The sequence below is a fragment of the Pimephales promelas genome, chromosome 10 (assembly GCF_988280905.1).
Source record: "Pimephales promelas chromosome 10, fPimPro1.hap1.1, whole genome shotgun sequence".
In the NCBI taxonomy this organism is placed as follows: Eukaryota; Metazoa; Chordata; class Actinopteri; order Cypriniformes; family Leuciscidae; genus Pimephales; species Pimephales promelas.
The window spans coordinates 3,841,928-3,862,277 of record NC_142778.1 but is presented as its reverse complement, the minus strand read 5'-3'; the positions used below and the strand labels follow the sequence as shown (position 1 = coordinate 3,862,277).

Genomic DNA, 20,350 nt, shown 5'->3' with positions numbered 1-20,350 from the left:
CACATGTTGTCCCTGAGCTCCGTAACGACATCTCTCATAAAGATTTGCGTCTTTAAATAGTAAAATAATTCTCAGAAAAACAGCTAGCCTCTTTGCTAACTAACACACAAAATACCATTGGAATGCTACTTCCGCCGCGTCACCGGAAGTTTCACCCACTTTATTTTTTACAGGAGTGCCCCTCGGAAACTTGTGGATAGGTGCGTAGTGTTTCTTTACAAAGTGATATCGCCAACTACTGGCCTGGCAGCAGAATACAGTGTTTTTAGTTGTGTTCGCGGATTTGTGCGAGGGGAATGTTTTGAGAACATTGTCGTCTGTGCGTGAAAAACGCGAACTTTTCCCTTTTTAGTGTATTGTTGTCATGTAAACGTACACTAATGCAAAGAGGAACAGAACAAAACCAACCTAAAACACAATTAATCTTATGGTACGTTTACACGACAACGATACATGTATACGATAAACATTTTTTGTGTACAGACGACAACGTTCTCAAAACGATCCCAGTTCACATGGAGCCTTTCTCCTTCTTTATTTAAAGTCCCTGTAAAGGCAATTCTAAAAAAAAATCTTAACATATTATAAATATTAGAAATGTATCGTTAAAACATATTACAAAGACTGTGAACTGTGAAGTACTGAATTGTGGAGTTAAACCGTTAAACAGTTTTTCACCATTGCTATTTTCCGTATTTTTTGGGCGGGGCTAAAACAGGGTTCGATGATGCACTGGAGCCCCTGAGCTCGTGGACACGCCCCTACTTGATAACGCACTGAGGCTGGCCACTCCGCTAATTATAGAGTAAATTTGCCTCAGTTTGGCACTCAATTGTGAGTTACTGTCAGTAGTACTATTAGTTACTACCATAGACATCATATAGATATCTGTGGTTACTACAGCCTACACTTTGCTAGCTAGCTATGCCTTCGACACGGAACTGCGTAGGCTACTACCTGAATGCGATCATGTACAAAACAGATCATGCGATAATTTTGTGAAGAGCCAACCTTGATGGAGAGCTGGGGATCACCGCCAACCCCCGCCTCTGTAGTGATCATTTTACACGGGATAGTTTTATAAACTTCCGTCGGAGACAACTGGGATTCACTGATAATCCGCAGTTACTGGTGAATGAATCTCCCCCCTGGCCTTCATCTCCCCGTCCCGAAAGCAGTATCACCTAATATCACCGTCGACAGCTTTCCCGCGAGTGGGCGTGGTTTCAGCGCAGCCAGCGGACACGCCCCCAGCGTTTGAGAGCAGAGAATACTGCTAATTTTTTCAAGATTTTGATAGCTTGCCGGCTTTTTTATCATTCAAATTTGGCTGGGTGGCTAATAACACATTTTTCTATGGTGACAAACTCAGAACACATATTTAATTTTGACTTTACAGGGACTTAAAAGTGATGTTAGATCACATCTCCACGTCAGAAATATCGGATGCGGCCCCGGACGTTGAAATCCTGCCAGAAGATATCATGTTTTGTCTGGTATCCAAAACACATCAGAAGCTTTTCGAGTTTTGTCTAATACCCCAAACCTGTTAAAAGCAAGCCTGGTCTGGTACCCAATATGAATGTTTTGTCTAGTACCCAAAACTATATTAACAGTCTTCTATCAGCCAAGAATTTGACTGAGAAAAGCCAAGAATAGCAGAAATCAGGAGACGAAGGGATGGTTGTAAAATGAGCAGAGTTAGGTTATTGAATAATCTTCGCCGCAGATGTTTCAATGCTTTGTCTGACCCGCACAAATACAACAAGGTTGATGCAATCTCTTAAATACACACATTCGACATTCTATGAAACCACACAATCAAGATTAAACAACAGAAAGGAAATAAGTAGTATAAAATAACAAATAATAATGGTGAATAAATGATAAATTAAGTAATCAAATACGAATAATATGTATGAACGATAAATCAAGTGACAACTAAATGATTATTAAATTAAATCATAAAAAAACAAATAAAATAGATGTATGGTTGCTCTCTTAAAGCAACACACACAGGATGCTTTTGAGAATCCTTAGATCCTTCAGCAGCCTCATTTGATTAAATGTGGAATGACAGACAACCAAGCACACCGAGAGAAACCCTGTCTATAAGATACAACATCTGCCCACAGATCCATATTATGGCACAAGAGTTATTCCATCAGTTCCATGGAGCTCATCAGCAATCTCCAAATGGCTTGAAAAAAATAATTTTGCTTCCTTCTATGTTGACATATTTTTGGGGTGGGGCTTATCAAATAAGCTAATAGTGTTTAGTTTACATTATATCCCGTCAAAACCATGACCAGAAATGATCTTGTTGCCATTTTTTATACAGCCAGCCAAGTAGCTCTTAGTTTACATCACAACCTACCAAACCTCCCTTGACAGCTTGAGCTCAGCATGAAAGCAATGAAGTCACTTTTAAAATAAAACAATCCCAGCCTTTTCCTTTGCAATCAGTTGATGGCTGAGAGATAAAGTATTGTTGGAGAATTGACCAATTGTAGATTGATTTCCATTCTATGACACATGAAATTAATGCATATACAATGTTCAGGATAATGCCGAAAGAGATATTGTGTACTGTAATGTCAGGGTGTCTACTTTTGAACTAGTCTCACATAGCCAGATCTACATAGTCTAGACTAGTGCCAGGGCGATATTATCGGCCGATATTAGGCATTTTCCAAGCTATCGGTATCGGCAGTTATAATGGCCGATATATGAATATTTCAAAAATAAAATAAAAACGGACTAAACACGCTTGAACCATGTCATGAGTGTTGGAGTTGTATAGTTTGTCCACCAGAGGGCACTCTACACCATCCCTGTTGGCAACACTCGTTGAGTTGGTCACGATACATACATTCCTTGAATAACAATTAAAAGAACATCTCCATCAGTTCTCTTAACACAAATAAGCATGACAACATTTGTGACTATCATGTCCAGTTTTGCTGCTGTTAAATAAGCCGAGAGTGAAGCGGAATTAGCTAGTAATAATTACGTTACGTTGTTACAGTGTAGTTGACTGACTGTCCTTTTAACTTTTGACAATGTGATTGAAGTATTACTTTAATAGCGTGCGACAGTTATAGCAATGAGGCGTATCATCTCTTCTTGGCCTGTTATATTGAAAATGTATGTTTTACAATTTGCAGTATGACGTTATCCATTGCTAAATTATGGCTCATCATAGACTAGCCAACCATAAAGCTAGCTAATGCCACTATCATCAGTCTGTTCTGTTGTGACAATAAAAGAAACAAGTTTCTTTTTAAAATGCATTATCATATTATTTTAGTTAAAACTCATAAATAACTACAAATAACTAATATTAGGGAAATCTGTTAATGTTTTGTTGCGCGTTTCTGAAGAAAAAAAAAAAAAAACGTTGGCCGATATATCGGAATGTCGTATTTTAAAACCAAAAAAATATTTGTATCGGTATCGGCTTTCAAAATCCTTTATCGGTCGGGGTCTAGTCTAGACTATGAGACAGACATATTTTATATTCAAACTAACATAACAGTGTAATTTTAATGACCTCATTTGTCAACACGATGCCCGTGAATTGCAGAGATTGTGCAAACATATCCACAGTGCTACAAAGTGATGCTTTCTTAAATGCTGGTTTTTCACCGTTGTCATTTTTGTTGTGAGTTTATTTTGTTTTTGAAAAAAGTGCACAGCGCACATATTTACATATTCATCTAAATGTCGCTCTGAGCAGGGTGGAGGGTGTGGGGATGTTCGTTGATAGTGTATCGCTGCAAAGGTATTTCCAACTTCTTCTTTTTACTTATAAGCAAAAAAAAAAAAATTAAACATGAGTATATCGTGCGTTGAATCACATTTAGTCTCTAGAGCACTACGAGTGCAGTTCACTTACTGGCCACTGGTGTCGCTAATAACAAGGCGATCTGAATTCTACAAATAGCCCCTTTAAGTATTTTTAATAAACAGTCATAAAACTACACTTTCTTAAGGGGCATTTATTTAATTTATATTGTATTATCTTATCTTAAAATTATACTATTAATATTTGAAGTGTTCAATACAAGTGCACACCTTTTCACAAGGTTTCAGATTAATAATTGACTAAAACACACATATTAAGGTACACTCTCAGAAAAAAAAAAAGGTACAAAAGCCGTCACTGGGGCACTAGTACCCTTTCAAAAGATACTAAAATATACTCTTTAGGTACAAATATGGGTTTCACTTCATTTTGATAGTCCCTTTAACATTCTGTTGACTATAAGTAACCATGTCTATTAACTCTCAATAGAGTGTTAGTTGAGTATTAGTAGATTTTATAAGTGGATAAACTAATTATTGCAAAAAAAACAATGTACATGCGTATGTGCGACCTGCGCTTTCTGATCTCACAATTTGCGTCACGCGTACACGTAAAAAATCAAGTATTCTTTGGCCTTAAAGGAGTAATTCACTTTTTAAAAAAACTTTTGCTGATAATGTACTCACCCCCATGTCATCCAAGATATCCATGTCTTTCTTTCTTCAGTCGAAAAGAAATTAAGGTTTTTGATGAAAACATTCCAGGATTTTTCTCCATATTATGGACTTCAATGGGAACCAAAAGGTTCAAGATCCAAAAGATAGTTTCAGTGCAAACTGTTCAAAGGGGTTTAAATGATTCCAGACGATGAATAAGGGTCTTATAAAGTGAAACGATCGCTCATTAAAAAACAAATAAAAAAAGTTTAAGTTTTATAAGCTCAAACGCTCGCCTTGCTCTGTTCTGTGATGCGCGTTAGTGGCTCTCCTGTTCAAACTCGTTCATCAAAATGAACAAATCTTTTCCCGAGTCAATTCGTTCATTTCGTTCGTTGAATGAATCAAATGACACGAAAAAAGATTCGTTTGCACTGAAACTGTCTTTTGGACCTAGAACCGTTTGGTTCCCATTGAAGTCCATTATACGGAGAAAAATCCTGGAATGTTTTTTATCAAAAACCTTCATTTCTTTTCGACTGAAGAAAGAAAGACATGGACATCTTGGATTACATGGGGGTGAGTAAATTATCAACAGAAGTTTTTTCAAAAGTGAACTAATCCTTTAAGGGTTAGAGTAAGTTGACTAGTTACTTAAAGTCAACAGAATGTTCAAAAGGGAGCATCAAAATAAACTGTTATCCAAATATGTACTAAATATGGTACAAAGGTGTATCACCACCCAAGTGACAGCTTTTGTATCTTTTTTTCTGAGAGTGAATACAACAAATTTGCAATGTATCTTTTACACAACCTCTGTATCAGATAACATTCAGTATAATGTACTCAGGCTTTCCTTTCCCACTTCTCTGATACCAGTAGTAACGGTTTGACCTCGTGTCAGGCTCGCTTATCCTTCCTGGGCCAATCAGGGCTTTCTTCCTCCCCAGCACCTGGTGTCCACCAACATGACAGACCGCAGGATCTAACTGGCATGTGTTTCTCTCTGACGAACAAACACATCTGTGAGAGAAGCACGAGACTTCAGGCGTTCTCACATTCACAAATAACTCCTCGCAAGCATCAGAATCAGAGAAGAATCGGACACAACCACACACACACACACACACACACTTGCGAGTACATTTGATTTAGGTCACTTATTTCTGAGGTTTAAGGCTAAATCAGTAGTTCTGGTTGATGGACTGCAGATGTGTCGAAAAGCCCTGTTTGTCTTTGGAGGCGTGTAAATCGTGGAGCTGAAGCCTTTATTCTTCTGCCGTTCCTTGCAGAGCATTGCTCATTATTGTAGCAATGTGGTAGACAGTTTTTTGTACATAAGAGAAAATATGATGCATATTTTAAAAAGACATCACAATAACCATCAAGGTCCTTCCACTTTATTATATTAAGTCTATTATTAATATTAGGTAAACCCTAATCTCAAATCGTTACATTATAGTTTCATTTTCACATGGGATTTTTTTTTATTTAAAGGGATACTCCACTTTTTTTTGGAAATAGGCTAAGTTTACAACTCCCTCAGAGTTAAACTGTTGACTTTTACCGTTTTCAAATCCATTCAGCTGATTTTCTGATATTTAGCAGAATATCAGTAACCAGACAGTTTCTGGTCTCATTGACTTCCATAGTAGGAAAAAAATATACTATGGAAGTCAATGAGACCAGAAACTGTCTGGTTACTGATATTCTTCTAAATATATATATATATAAAAAAAAAAAAATCGGCTGAATACATTCGAAAACAGTGAAACCCAACTCTGGGGGAGTGGTAAAATGAGCCTATTTCCAAAAAAAGTGGAGTATCCCTTTAAAGGAGCGGCCCCTTTAAAACGGGTCATTTCAGTCACAGGGTCAGAATGAGGGTTGAAATTTAGATATATATTTTTAAAGTTGGTCCTGACAACAAGTGCTGCAGATTCTGTCTGGGCGTGCTTATAATTAATTAGCTCTTTTTAATTTTTTCAAGCAGCAGGTATCATCCAGCCTGTCAATATATAAGCATAACAGGATAAATCTGCATTGATATATTGCCTAATCATGACATCATGTTCCTAAATCACTTTCCATCTTCAAGACAATGTGAGGGACAGACGGGCGAGGATAATCTGACGGAGGAATCTGCCTCAACAAGAACAGCAATTGCCCTTTTAAAAGGACATTCTACATTTAAACTCAAATAAGTCAGATATAGATCAGGAGCTGGTGCTTCTTCCCAGACTGTAAGGTTGCTTTCAGGGGAATAAAAAAGTGATCCAGTCCTCGAAGAGACGAGAAGGACCTGAGGGAGATCATGCCATGCTGCATTAACATGAAGGCCGTCACTCCCTGGGCAGAGGACTTCTCTCTCTCTCTCTATGCTTGCTGCCACCTTCTTTCATATCTTGATTACATTGAGTAAATATAGACATCTTGTTGAATTTATTCAACTGAAAAATCTGCTTGGGGATCAATGACCTCAGTAGAACTGGACTACACTGGACACACACATATTCACAAATCTCTTTGACTAGACTTTCAGAAACCCCATATGATTTCATTGATTTTAAAAGACAACAAATTAGTATGTGCAACAGTAAATGTGCAACACTATGTGTTGTTACAAAATCCATTCCTAATAAAGCTAGCCTTCAATCTCGTTACTGTGAAAAACACATATAGGCCTACACCTCTTATTTTAAAAAATATATGCATTTGCAAAGTTGTGCATCAACTAATTTATATTAAATACATCCACAGACAAAACAAACATATAACATGTGTATGTCCTGACAATTTTTTCATATAACTGAGATATTGTGTTTTGTCCAAAATATTTAAAAAAGTACAAATACTGATTTTAAAATTGTATTTGTAACTATTGATTATGCATTTAGTACAGTCTAAAAAAAATGCTGGGTTGTTTTAACTCAATTTTGGGTAAAATGTGGACAAACCCCGCAATTGGGTTACATTTTTAAATTACATTTGACCCAATGGCTGGGTTTTACCACATTTTACCCAAAATTGAGTTAAAACAACCCAGCATTTTTTAGAGTGTATATGCATTTTTATTGTCATAATTGTATGCATTAATTTATATTTTCATTAACCATTTTCCAAGAATCATAAAACATTATTATTGCTATTATAATTATTTCTCCTACTGTATGTGCAGCATTTAAAAGCCTACTGAAGTGCCTGAAACTCAGAGGCTGCATCCTAATTTGCATGTTTCCTTTCTATATAGTAGGCAAAATAGAGTATGTGACTGTCCGAATTCTCAGTACTCATAAAAGAGTAGGTCAAAAGTACTCGGATGAACTGTAAAGTGTGCATTTGGACACTTTACAATCCCATGAGGCCACAGGACAGGGTTTTTCGACTGACCCTGGTAAGTCATGTGATAACAGGCAACAAGGTGAATGTAGTACATTCAAAGAACATACTTTTTAAGCGGTCGTGAAGTAATTACTTTTTCAAAATATGTACTTACTCAAAAGAAATATGTGATTTTGGACGCAGCTTTTGCCACTGAAACAGGGAGACAGGGCGGGCATATCGAACAGCTCCTTTTTTAAAATACTATAGCATTTAGGCTATGTTTACACAGAAACGATTCTGAAGAGAAAACACAAAAGTGGCGTTGCGTTATCACTTTTTATTCTGAATTTAGAGTGTTTTGGGTGGTAAATCCACGTGCATATGGTGACGCAAAAGTGTGAGAAATTCAATGTAGTGAGCACTCCAGGCAGCTAGATGGCAATGTGGAGCACTGCCACACAACAACACCAAGCCTGCGCGCCTGCATACAACCTTCCCTGTCAAGCAGACTTTGTTGTTTTTACCCTTTACACAGGAACGCGGCGGTGGAGCGTTTTTAAGATATCCACTCTATAGACCATTTTGCAAGATGTAAACAACACTGGTCCAGAAGCACTTCCTGTTTCAGTTTTTTAACACTACATAAAAGCTGGGATAAAATACAACCAACAGAACTTATAAAACTGAATCAAAAAGTTAAACAAACATCTTTAAGATGTTTTATTTACATGTGAAATAAAGAAAATAGTTACAAAATGAAACAGGAAGTGTTGTTTACATCTTGCAAAATGGTCTATACGGTGGTTTCACTTTTTTGCGTTTTTAAGCCCCCAAAACGCCGTCACCGTGTAAATGAAAAGCACATCCGATAAAATATTTTTACGTTTTTACCCACGAGCATTCGTGTAAACAGGGCCTCAGTTTATATCACAGCTCGGCCAGAGCTGTTGAGCTCAGTAAAGCCGCAGTTCCTCATTGGACCGGAGCAGATTCTGTCCACTAGGGCGGTTCGCGTGACATTAACGAGAAACCAGAGTGCATTCACCCCAACGTAAAACATATTTACACTTTCTGAATCGTTCTCTATCCTCTATATAGTGCACTATGTGCCATTCACCGTATAGAAAATAGTAAATGTGTGAAGAGTGTATATCAGTGAAATATCCGATTTTAGTTGCAGCTTCAGCGTCTATAGAGTGCCGAAGTTACGACGTCACTCTGTAGGCCAAAACGCGGAAGTGAGTTAGCATTTTAGCACTCCCGGTTCCCTCGCTCTAAAGTCTATGGGATTTTTGAATGGGTTTTTGCTAAATCGCCTGAAATAAGGTCTGTGGTGAACAAAGCCTCTAAATATTTTCACGTTTTGATCTATGTCATATCCCACTTGTGTTTTTTTAAAAACTTTATATAGGCTTCAAAATGTATAAATTTTGGATAAACACAGATCTTATTTTTTGCGATTTTCCAAAAGTCTATGGGGAAAATGCATTGAATGCTTTTTTCGATTGAGGGAACCATGCGCCACTATGCGGCACTCTATCTATAATGTAGGGGGCGGAGCTTCAGATTGCAGAGAGCATTTGATTGGACAGAAAATCTGATGAAAAGCTAAAGTGCAGAGTAATATCATCAAAACCATTGATCCATATTGGCAGAAGTGAGAGACAGTAAGTTTTGAACGCTTATATCTCCTAAATGTGAATTTTGTCATTTCTTTGGCACACACTAGCTTATAGATAACAGTAGGGCTAACATAGTCATACTAAAAGCCCAATTTTGATTTCATGGGGACTTTCACAATCTGTATGAATTGACCTTTTTGTGGCACGAGCTGCTTTGGGTGCAGCTTCTGTGCCTCCTTGTACAGTACATTAATTTCAAAGACAATACAACCAGGAGCAATGAATGGTCAATGCAGGCACCAACTGTTTGCATTTAACCTTAATATGACTCAAATGCCCTGCCCCTCAGATAGTAACTAATACCACTGTACATCACCTCAGACTATTCCTTGTATGCTGCAGAACAAGTCATGCATGACATGTTTTACACTACAAGTACACTGCTGCTAATTCAAGAATCAAGACACATACTATGACTGGAGCTTTAACATGGACGATGTATTTCTTTAATGCCTTTACCGCATTGTTGACCAATATTCCCATCACCGTTAACACCCAGCGCTGTTTATTCGCATCTCCTTACATGTCTAATGTCCATGCCCCCTATTTAATGTTGTCTTCCATTCAGGCCTGACACTTTATTTGAGCTTACAAGCAACTTTCCTCAGTGTGGTCCAATGTGCAGTGTGTTGGAAAATGCAGCACCGTGCAAATATAAATACCAGGCCTTTATTAAACACAAAACAAACGCAGCTGACATTTAAAATAAGCACTCCACCACTGACACTCGACAGTGAAATATCGGCTCAAGACACGGCCCAGAAATGACTGCAGTGTGTGTCCAGCAAAAGGCCGGTCGCTGCATTCACCATACAGCAATCAACGGACATTACAACAATGTGTGTGTGAATCACTGTTCTCCAGTAACGTTACACGTATGCGATTCACTGCGTCCTACCTGCACACCCACTCCTAAGGATGAATGATTATTCCACAGATCAATGCAGTAAGATGCTTCTCACGCGGTGTATGAATAATCCCGGGTGGATTCAGCGCTGTGTGTTTTCTCTGGCATACTTCAGTCAGGTACACGGCGCGCGGATGCGATGATGAGAAGGGGATGCGTGGCGCAAAACGACACTCGCTACATTCGATGACACCGGTCAGTACGCGGCTTCTTCAAGGGTGATGTCACGCGCATCACATTCAAAATGTGTCTGAGGCCAGATTTGCTTGCTCGGTCAGATCGCCGGTGTGCTCGGATATCCCGTGCACCGGATACACGCGCGCGCTCCCTATCTCTCTCTCTCTCTCTCTCTCTCTCTCTCTCTCTGCGCTCTCAATAACGCGGAGAATACAGCAGCAGTGGGAAGCCACGTGTGCGCGCGCATACACACACTCACACACACCTTTGTGAGGACTTCCCATAGCCTTCTTTAAATTAAGCTTTTTACAATTGTAGACTACAACTCTTCTGAAAATATCAGTCTACAATTATATGAACTTGACTGACTAAACACAGACTAAAAAGTGCCCCAAAATCCCTCTAAAATTAGCCCATGCATGGACTTCGATATGTATGCAATTTCATAATTTCCGCTATGTCTTTGAAACATTGTTAAAGTATTATTGGATGTACTGATCTAGCATTTATGGTGAATTAAAATGTACTTTATTGTTATTTCTGTTGATATTTTATGCTGTCAAATATTTGTAGATATATTTAGAAACATGAAAGTATTTTATTATAGGTTACACCTTTTATAATATTTGAAAGAAAATTTTTTTAAACATAATTTTAAGTGCACATTCGATTCAATTAAGCACCCCCTTTTTAACAAGGATCAGTCATCTTAACGTGGTCCTCTGTTTCATAATTTATTATGGGGTAAATAGTAGGCTATATTTAAGGTATAGCCTAAAGCAGATTCTAGAAGTTCGGTAGGTTATATTAATATATCATATCGACATATTCATAACAGCCTATGCCTATATAGAAGAACCAAAACATGATTTTTTAACCCAGATTTGTAAAGCCATCCTCTCTAGTATGTGGACGGTACAAAGACTTTACTCTCCTTAAACCACTAGATGGCACAAACATATTCACCTTTTCTTGAAGGGTTGGTTCAACAAAATGAAAATTCTGTCATTAATTACTCACCCTCATGTCATTCCAAACCCATAAATTAATTTTAAAAAAGTTCATAGAGATTGTAAAGAGAATCCATTTGAACGGTTTAGTCCAAATTTTCTGAAGAGACACACTCACTTAAAGGGTTAGTTCACTCAAAAATGAAAATTAAGTCATTAATTACTCACCCCCATGCTGTTCCAACCCCGTAAGACCTTCGTTCATCTTCGGAACACAAATAAAGATATTTTTGATTGAATCTGAGAGCTAGATCAGTCTTACATAGACAGGGACTGGCTCTTGACGGCCCATAAAGTCATTAAAGAAAAGGTTTAAATATTCCATGTGCCTACAGCGGCTCAATTATAAGTTTATCAAGCGACGAGACTACTTTTGGTGCGAAAAAAACATAAATAACGACTTTATTCCACTATTCCATTACTTCCTTATGTGCGCATGCGCGAGAACTGAGACGAGGACGTTCTCATTCGTCTACTTCTTGTTACCGGCTGCTAGGAGTTTTACCGCCACCTACCGTGTGACGCATCACGTTTGAGCTTCTGCAAGAACCAATGAGGTTCATTCTCGTGTGACGCATCACGTTTGAGCTTCTGCAAGAACCAATGAGGTTCATTCTTGTAAGTCAAGCAGGTTCAGTTGAGCTTCTGTTGTTGTTCGCTGATCAATGTTTAAATGTCAGTAAAAGCCTAAATTAAATCATATTAAGTGATTGTGTCTCTTTATAAAAATTTGGACTAAATCATTCATTTAACATCTCTTTATGAACTTTTTGAAGCATCAAAGTGTCAGTTGCGTAGCGGTCTATGGAGGGACAGAAAGTTCTCAGATTTCATCAAAAATATATTCATTTGTGTTCTGAAGATGAACTAAAGTTTTACAGGTTTGGAACAACATGAGGGAGAGTATTTAAAGACAGAATATTCATTTTTGGGTGAACACTCTTTAAGGTGTTCCTTAGCCCCGTTGTAGGCTACCCTATACATTGTAATTTACTAACCATAGACATTAGACACAGTAGGAACACAACAGTAGGAACAAGACAACACAAAATTATGCTAATCTAAAGCTAGTCATAAATCATGGTATTAAAATTAACTAAAAGTGTGAAAAGTCTAAAAACAATGACTGATTATAAATAACCCATTATATTCTGAAAGGTAGTCCAAAATTGGTCCAAAATACTAAGTCATATTTCAGTGAGCTATTAAGAAGGCATTTCACCTTTAAAAACGTTTAAAAGGAGCTCGATTCAGTTATAGGCGTGTGTTACATGAGATATGATTTGGTTACGTTCATTCACCCACCCAACGACAAGTCCCGCCCTTAACCTGGTCATTCTTGGCTATGATTGGTCAGTGCTAGTTAGAAGCATTCAACGATTGGACAGATCAGAAGTCATTTCATGTAGCCGTAGAAACAACAGCAAACAGATATCAAATCAAGGGCGGGGCTTATCAGAATTCTAGTGGGGACAAAAAAACGCCCCTTTAGTTTGTAAGACCGTCCAAGGAGTTCCGTAGCCTACATGACAGCACTGACATAACATTGAAGATCAGGATTTCAGCTAGACATACTTGTGACTGAGCTTGGGGTTGTACGTTAAAACCTCTGTTTCCAAGTGGAATCGACCGAGAGCCTTTCTACTCGCCGATATGTCTGATGCTATTAAAAATGTGGCAATATTCGGCAGCACGGGGATGACGGGGTTAGCGACCTTACCTATCGCAGTGACCGCAGGTAACGTTAAACTCTTACACAATGACATCTGGCCTGGGACAGAGCTGATATTTTTTCCACAATATTTCACTGCAGCAGCTGTCTTTGACCTAGCAAAGATGTTATAAAACAGAAACTGTTGTGTCGAAAATTGTAAAAGTGAATGAAAACAGGATTAATATTATCATTATGAGTTGTATATTAACAAGTGTTAATTTTGATTTTGCTAAGATTGACATTTTGTTAAAATTATATATTTGTTTTATTTGTTTTGCTAACAGCTACTTTATGCATTGAGATCACGAGACGTTTGCGAAACTTCGCAGTCATGCATAACTCATCTGCTGAGTCAGTGTCGTTATGCATTTTTAAGATAAGAATGTGACCCCCTCTTGTCTGTTTTTATCTGGACATTGCACAGGTCTGAATCCACTTGCCTCCACTTTAGCTGGATTATTGTCAGTTTTGTTTAGGGTAAACAAGATGAAAATATACAGATATGTAATTTTCCATGAATATAATACAAATTAGTGCCAAAATAAATTTTCAGTTAACATATGTACTTTTTGAAAATATGATAATCTCAATTTAAGAAAAAAAAAATGTTTGGCTTTACTTAGCTTGATCATCCTGACCATACAGACATCTTGCATGATCTATTTTGCCGATTCTTCTGACGTCTTCGATTATTTGCGGTTCCAGGTTACAATGTGACTGTGCTGGTGAGAGACGCTGCAAGGCTTCCTTCAGACCACAAGGCTTCCAGAGTGGTAGTGGGAGATGTTCTGAACAAAGAAGATGTGAAGAAGACCCTGGAGGGTCAGGATGCAGTCATCATCATTCTGGGGACAAGAAATGATCTCAGTGAGTTTACTTAACCTAGAAACAAATTCACTTATTATTGTAGGTCATATACAGACCATTACAAGATATGATTGAATTTTACTCAAAATTTTAAGTAACGTCAGCATGAAAACCCTATTTTATTGATGTAATTTAGGGTGTGTTCACACTTGTAGTTCGGTTCTCAAAAAATGAGTCCTGATCCCGCTTACCATTTACAATGGCATTTTAACACCGAACCTAAAGGCATAGGGTTATGTTCACAACTTGATTGGTCAATTTGTATTACGTATTGTATATTTTGCAACAGACCTTATCGGACACCCAAAACAATGCTGTGTTCTGGGCTAAATGCGCTCGTTGTTTGTGCGTAGCTACATATGATGGTATTTTGACCAACTGAGAACTCGTGAAGAGTTTATAAAATGTGTAAAGGAGTCAAAACAGCGACAGGAATCAATTCCTCACACACAAACGAAGCTCTTCTGCTGGGAGACGCGGTTCTGATGCCTGTAATGGGCAACATCATTGTGACTATGATGAGAAAAATATGTTTGTTTGGAAGTGGTCTGAGACCCATCTTGAATGAAAGCACTAACAAAATAGAAATGAAATGCACCAACTAAGCAATCACAGTTGAAATCGAATTAAAACATGCCAAGTGTGAACAAACCCTTTAGAGTAAAAAAAGTAGGGCGGGACTTGACTTTATCCATTAGGAATTGATTGCGTTTACCAGTGAACTAATTGAACATTATTAACTTATCTAATGAAATTTTGTTTGCTGGTCCCACAACAATGATGTCTGAGGGAACACGGAACATTCTGGAGGTCATGAAAGCTCGTGGAATCCGCAAAGTTGTTGCATGCATGTCAGGTATGTCTCATTCAATAGTGTGTAAGTGCATATTTGCATATGAAGAATTTGTCATCGCTCTCTCTTTCTCTTTCTCAGCGTTCCTCCTGTGGGATCGTGCTAGAGTTCCTCCTCGCCTGGTGCCGGTCACTGAAGATCATGACAGAATGAACACTATCCTGAAGCAGTCAGGACTGGACTATGTAGCCGTAATGCCTCCACATATTGCTGGTAATTAACATTAAAGGTATAGCGGAGGATCTTTCCGAATTTTAGAGAAGACCCGCCCTCTCCAATTTAAAAAAAAAAAATGCACACGCACAAACACAACACTCTTGCTCCCGAGAGGGATCGTCTTTTACGCCTTACACAATTATGTTGCAAATTCTAAACTAACTCAAAAACATTCATAAAAAAGACAACGTGTCAAATGCCCTTCCGTGTTTTATTTACTTATTATACTGATCGATTGAGTGACCGAGGACTCAAGACATGGTATGTGCAACCCTGTATCACGCGAAATACGTTCTGAGGAAACTATTTTGCAAATCGCAATTACGTTACATAGCAACATATAAGCAGTGCTATTACGTTGGTCCTTAACCTAATATCTCTCATTGTTAATACGTTATTTTTATACATAGTTGCATATGGTGAAGTAGCTTGTTGCATTTGTGTAATAATAAACACACAAGGTTTTACTTTAGACAAATTGAGATGTTTACCGTGTCTATGCGGTGCATGACTCGTGCCAGGGCTAGCATTGTAGCTTGCATTAACTTTTACTAGTGATTTTAAATGGATTTCTGCAAATAGCGTGACAAACTTTACCTGTCTGGTAGAATCTTCGCGACTGCGGCATCAGTGAGAAGCCCAACCTGTGCTTTTAGCGCACGCCAGCATGTGATATTAACCCAAAATCACTCTCGTCTTGTTTCTATATTCTGCGGCCTTTCTCTTCTTATCATACACTTCGTAGACATTTTTTCTTACATTTTTCTTTCGTAAACATCGCCTTATTCAATAACATGCTAAAACTTCTGAGAGTTGAATTCATGACTGAATTGGCTTTAGAATTGTTATTTTGGTTGGTTATATTTCACTGCCATGACCTTCAACGCCAACAGTTGATCAAGAAATGCTATGATTATTTTTTGGGTTTTTTTTCCAGGTGATAAGCCTCTGACAGAAAAATACACCGTGACTGAGAACATGTTACAAGGAAGAGTCATCTCCAAATATGACCTGGGCCATTTCTTTGTCAAGTGCCTTTCCACTTCTGAATGGGATGGAAAGACAGTCGGAGTTAGTGGGGAATATAGTTAATCTACTCAGGGCTTTGTTTAGGTGCTCGGAGTAATTTCTCTTTAGTAGTACTAAAAGCTCTCAGTACAGAGAGGGGGAGCTGGACATCATTTGGCTCTGCAGTAAGCAATATATTTTAACAGAGAAAGTTTTTATGATTCTGATTGTGTGTTTTTTTTCATGAACACATGCTGCCTAGCCATAATTGTACTTTTAGTTAATCATCACTTAGAAATATATTTAAATGTTATTTTGTACTTACTGAAAAACAGATGGTTGCGTGGAAAAATTCCTCTCTGTTTTTGTTTTGCCTTATAAAACATTATTGTAATTTGCCTAATAATATAGTTTTATTTTATGTTTTTAAAATAAAGATGTTCCTGCTTGTTTTTCTTTTTTTTTTTTTTTTACATGTGTATTATTATGCGGCGAAAAGAGTATTTTGTATAATTTTTAGGTGTTTGTACCTTTAAGAACTAGTAAGTACTTACAAAACTACAATACCCAGCATTCCCGACTCGTGCGTGACGTCAGAACTGATTGAATCACTGGCGGGACAAAAAAATTCCAGCAGTGCAAACGAGTCCGAGTCATCAGCAGCATTATACAATTTATAGCGGTCAAATTACTGTATAAACTTACAATAGTTACATCGAGTGTGGAGTTGGTATACACAGTTTACAGGTGAGTAAAACATGCGATACAGACAGTAATAGTGGATAGTTACCATGCTAAGCTAGCGCACTGATTTCTGCTTACACAAACTTCTGAAAACGGGCAGATGTAACTTAGTGATTATGCCTAACAGTTAGTTTATTTTTTTTTTATACCGGCAAATGTCGTCTTCAAAATTCAGTTCGAAAGAAGTCTAATTAAATTAAACATGATACGTTACAATATTTTTTAAACACGATACTTTCTGTCCTACGCGTCTAGTTTACTAAAACAGACTCGCGTTTCATCAGTTGGAGCGTTTTAGATCATTGTATTAAATAGGCTAACGTTATAGGTCAAAATCATAAAACCAACCACCCACCCATATATTTTTTTTCTCTTGGCACACAATCTCATCTCAACTCTTTATTATTGTAATTTTATCTTAATTTACAACGTGTGATTTAGTCAGTTAAAATAGTTTTGAGGTCAATTGATCTAATTTTGTGCCTGTGGAAAATGGTGATCTGTGACATTATGTTGAATATCAAAAGTTTGTTTTTTTAGATTTGTGGATTAAATTTGTATTTATTTTTTTAATTTTGGATTGTAAAGATAACTGGCACAGAAGGCCCATGTGGCATGTTGTTAATTACTGTTATGTTATTATTTTTAAAATGTATTATTTGTAAATCATAGGGTTGTTATTGAAAATTTCCATGAGTTAGATGTATATTTCATACACCATTGATATTCATGAAAACCTATTGGCTATTTGAGTGAAATCAATCATTCATTTAGAATTCACAGTTCATTGTATATGATATTATTTTATTAAGTAAAATATGGGCAATTCACTTTTTATGTATTCATATACCTGTAAGTTAGTTATAGGGAGAAAAAAAATCAATTAAATTGCCTTAACACAATTTTAAATAGAATAGTTAATGCACTATTTTATAATCAATGATGTCAAAAGTCATGAATACTGTATTATTGGGCTTCAGCTTCTCCCCCATTTAAATACTATTATAGGTTTTCTTGATAGTTTTAGTTTTTTTTTTTTTTTACTTTTGTTTTTGTAATTCTTTTTGTCATTGTTTTTAGCTTACCTCAAGGGCATCCAAGATGTAGGTGTCTTTGTTTCCACAGTAGTTTCAGTTTTGATATTTTTAGGTCAAACCGTTCTCGTCATATAATGGAGGTCTATGGTCACCACCTCAAAGAGCATACACAGAGAAGTCCAAATTAAACATGATTTAATGACTCGTAAATGTAAGTACACATTGAAGGCCTAAGACACGAAACGAGCGGTTTGTGTGAGAAAACGAACAGTATTTATATAGTTTTTAACTCTTGTAATCAGAGCCACGTCCAAGGGATCTGAGGGCGCGGACGCTTTAATCTGCACAAGCGCTGGAAAGCGCCGGAAGTGATCTTTTGCACGTGTACGTCACTCATTGTTTACACAGAGATGAAGATCTAAAAGAAGATCTAAACATATTAAGATATGCAGAAAATCTCAATGGAAAACGATTTCGATATATCAACAGACAACGTTGAATTTTTTTCGCAGAGAGAGATCACTTCCAGCGCAAGCATCCACGCTCTCAGATCACTCAGAAACTAACACACTCGTCACTTCTCTCTCTCTCGGTTTACTTTGGCAGGAGTGACAACGAAGTGTCTATTTTGTATTGATGTAGGAGCAGTTTACCTAAACATTTCCTTATATTTGCACTATAAACTCAAACCCGCTGTTGTTTTGCAGAGTGTGGAATGGTGGCCAAAGGACAGAAGCGTAAGCTCCTCCACCAGGAGGGCGAGGGAAGAGGAGGAGCGTGGGAGAGTCAGCTGCAGTCTGTGCTGGACATCTCCATGGAGAAGTTCCACCGTGACCAGGCCCTCGTGGAGCCCAGCTTATTACGCTCGGTCCTGATCAACAACACGCTGCGGCAGGTTCAGTCCGAGGTCGAATCTCTGTCCGCTGTAAAAATCCCCACTAAATCACAAACTCACTCCGGGTTGGAGTCCGATTTTCCCAGTGGGTCCCCTTCGGCAGAGCATAATGCACCCCTGTTCTCGCTGAATGATGAAAATACGGAGGAGGAAGTCATGGCCTGGGCTTCAGAGGAGGATTTCTCTTTATCTTCAGCCATCGCTGTTATCCTCAAAGATCTAGACGCAGTCATAGATGCCGCTCCTCGGGCTCCGCTCGGCTCCGTAGAGAATCTAACAGGAGATGCCAGGCTCGCGCAGTCGAGTTCGAGGACTGAAAGATCGTCCAGCACGGTGCCGTCCATCAAATCAGAGGCGGCGTGTCTAGGTTGTCCTCAGGATGTAGCGTTAGATAAACTTGTCCTGGACATCGACGCGTCTGTGTTTGAACCGGAGGTGAATCTTCTGCAGGGTTTCTCCATCACGGCCGACGATCTAGTGAAGTATCTACCATCCCTGTCCAAATCTCCATCAGCATCCTCTTCCTCATCTTTAGACTCTCATGGTCAGGCCACATGGGAAATCCAGGAGATCGAGCATGTTATGGACATCCTAATGCGAACGTACCCTCAAAGCTGATTATGATGTCATGTTTCTGATGTTGAAGTAATAGTTATTTGATAACAGTTTTTAGAGGTGTATTGATAACGTTGCCATTGAAATAGCACAAGGGATTGAGTAAGACACGGATTATGATTTGCTACCTCATGTTTGCCAGTTTGTCGTGCAGAGTAGTTGATCCATGTCAGCTGATAGTTAATAGCAGTCATTCATCCGATAGATATGCATATCTCTAGTTCTGTTGTGAGAAACGAAAGGATTAATTCCTGAACATGTCAATTAACAAAGTGCTGAAAAAGTCCAGATCACTTTTAAGTCCTCACAAATGTCTCGCTCTACGACTACGTATATATATTTTTTACTTTTAGAAATTATATTGTTCTCAAAGAGATGCACTTTTTCTATTAAGTCAAATCCCTAAATTTTATAATGGATGCTTTGATATGTCGTTCTGTCCTGAAGATTGGATTTAGATGGACTAAGGTCATTAAAATATGAGATTGTGTATATTTTTACTTTAACGATATTATTATTGTATGCAGTAATTGAGCATTATGAATATACTGGTGCTGTTTCAGCAGATAAAACATGTAGTTGCCTAACTAGCCTATGCAAAATATTTACTATTGAGAGAATGAAATTATAATGTTTGTTATCTCTTTGTATTCTATTGTTATATGTCAAATAAAGTGGTACTTGCTGACATCATGTGGCTAAATGAGGAAGTTTTATTTATAAAAAGAGTGAAATGCCCTTTTGAACCAAATGCCTTGCAGATGATAATAAGAGTTATGATTTCATGTATAGAGAAACTTGCTTAAGTAATTACAAAACAAGACATCCATACCATTT

At 37.8% G+C, this 20,350-nt stretch overlaps 3 protein-coding genes across 9 annotated transcripts in view; 2 read left to right on the top strand and 1 right to left on the bottom strand.

Annotated features, from left to right (window-relative positions):
* The window catches only part of sptbn4b (spectrin, beta, non-erythrocytic 4b), a 94,816-nt gene extending 84,088 nt beyond the window's left edge, over positions 1 to 10,728 (bottom strand). For 5 of the 7 annotated variants that reach the window (XM_089135292.1, XM_089135293.1, XM_039647539.2 and 2 more), the window contains exon 1: positions 10,369 to 10,727. The gene's annotated coding sequence lies outside the window, so the exon portion shown is untranslated. Of the gene's footprint in view, positions 1 to 10,368 lie in introns of all 7 variants that reach the window. The other 2 variants (XR_016169829.1, XM_089135291.1) reach the window with 1 other exon arrangement.
* A 2,320-nt stretch (positions 10,729 to 13,048) lies between these two features.
* Positions 13,049 to 16,674, top strand: blvrb (biliverdin reductase B). The gene is made up of 5 exons (XM_089135290.1): positions 13,049 to 13,302; positions 13,984 to 14,147; positions 14,914 to 15,001; positions 15,080 to 15,211; positions 16,152 to 16,674. Exons 1-5 carry the CDS (start codon positions 13,218 to 13,220, stop codon positions 16,304 to 16,306), a joined length of 624 nt encoding a protein of 207 aa, XP_088991416.1. The 5' UTR covers positions 13,049 to 13,217; the 3' UTR covers positions 16,307 to 16,674.
* Positions 16,675 to 16,810: 136 nt separating this feature from the next.
* On the top strand, positions 16,811 to 20,206 carry sertad3 (SERTA domain containing 3). The gene is made up of 2 exons (XM_039647646.2): positions 16,811 to 16,969; positions 18,711 to 20,206. The coding sequence occupies exon 2, from the start codon at positions 18,719 to 18,721 to the stop codon at positions 19,514 to 19,516; it is 798 nt and encodes a 265-aa protein (XP_039503580.1). The 5' UTR covers positions 16,811 to 16,969; positions 18,711 to 18,718; the 3' UTR covers positions 19,517 to 20,206.
* The last annotated feature ends 144 nt before the right edge of the window (positions 20,207 to 20,350 follow it).

Bases quoted from the DNA above. Each gene is read 5' to 3' on its own strand.
- blvrb (XM_089135290.1), top strand. From the start codon at position 13,218: ATGTCTGATGCTATTAAAAATGTGGCAATATTCGGCAGCACGGGGATG. The intron at 13,303-13,983 runs GTAACGTTAAAC...TTGCGGTTCCAG, and splicing joins ACCTATCGCAGTGACCGCAG to GTTACAATGTGACTGTGCTG. The intron at 15,002-15,079 runs GTATGTCTCATT...TCTCTTTCTCAG, and splicing joins AGTTGTTGCATGCATGTCAG to CGTTCCTCCTGTGGGATCGT.
- sertad3 (XM_039647646.2), top strand. From the start codon at position 18,719: ATGGTGGCCAAAGGACAGAAGCGTAAGCTCCTCCACCAGGAGGGCGAG.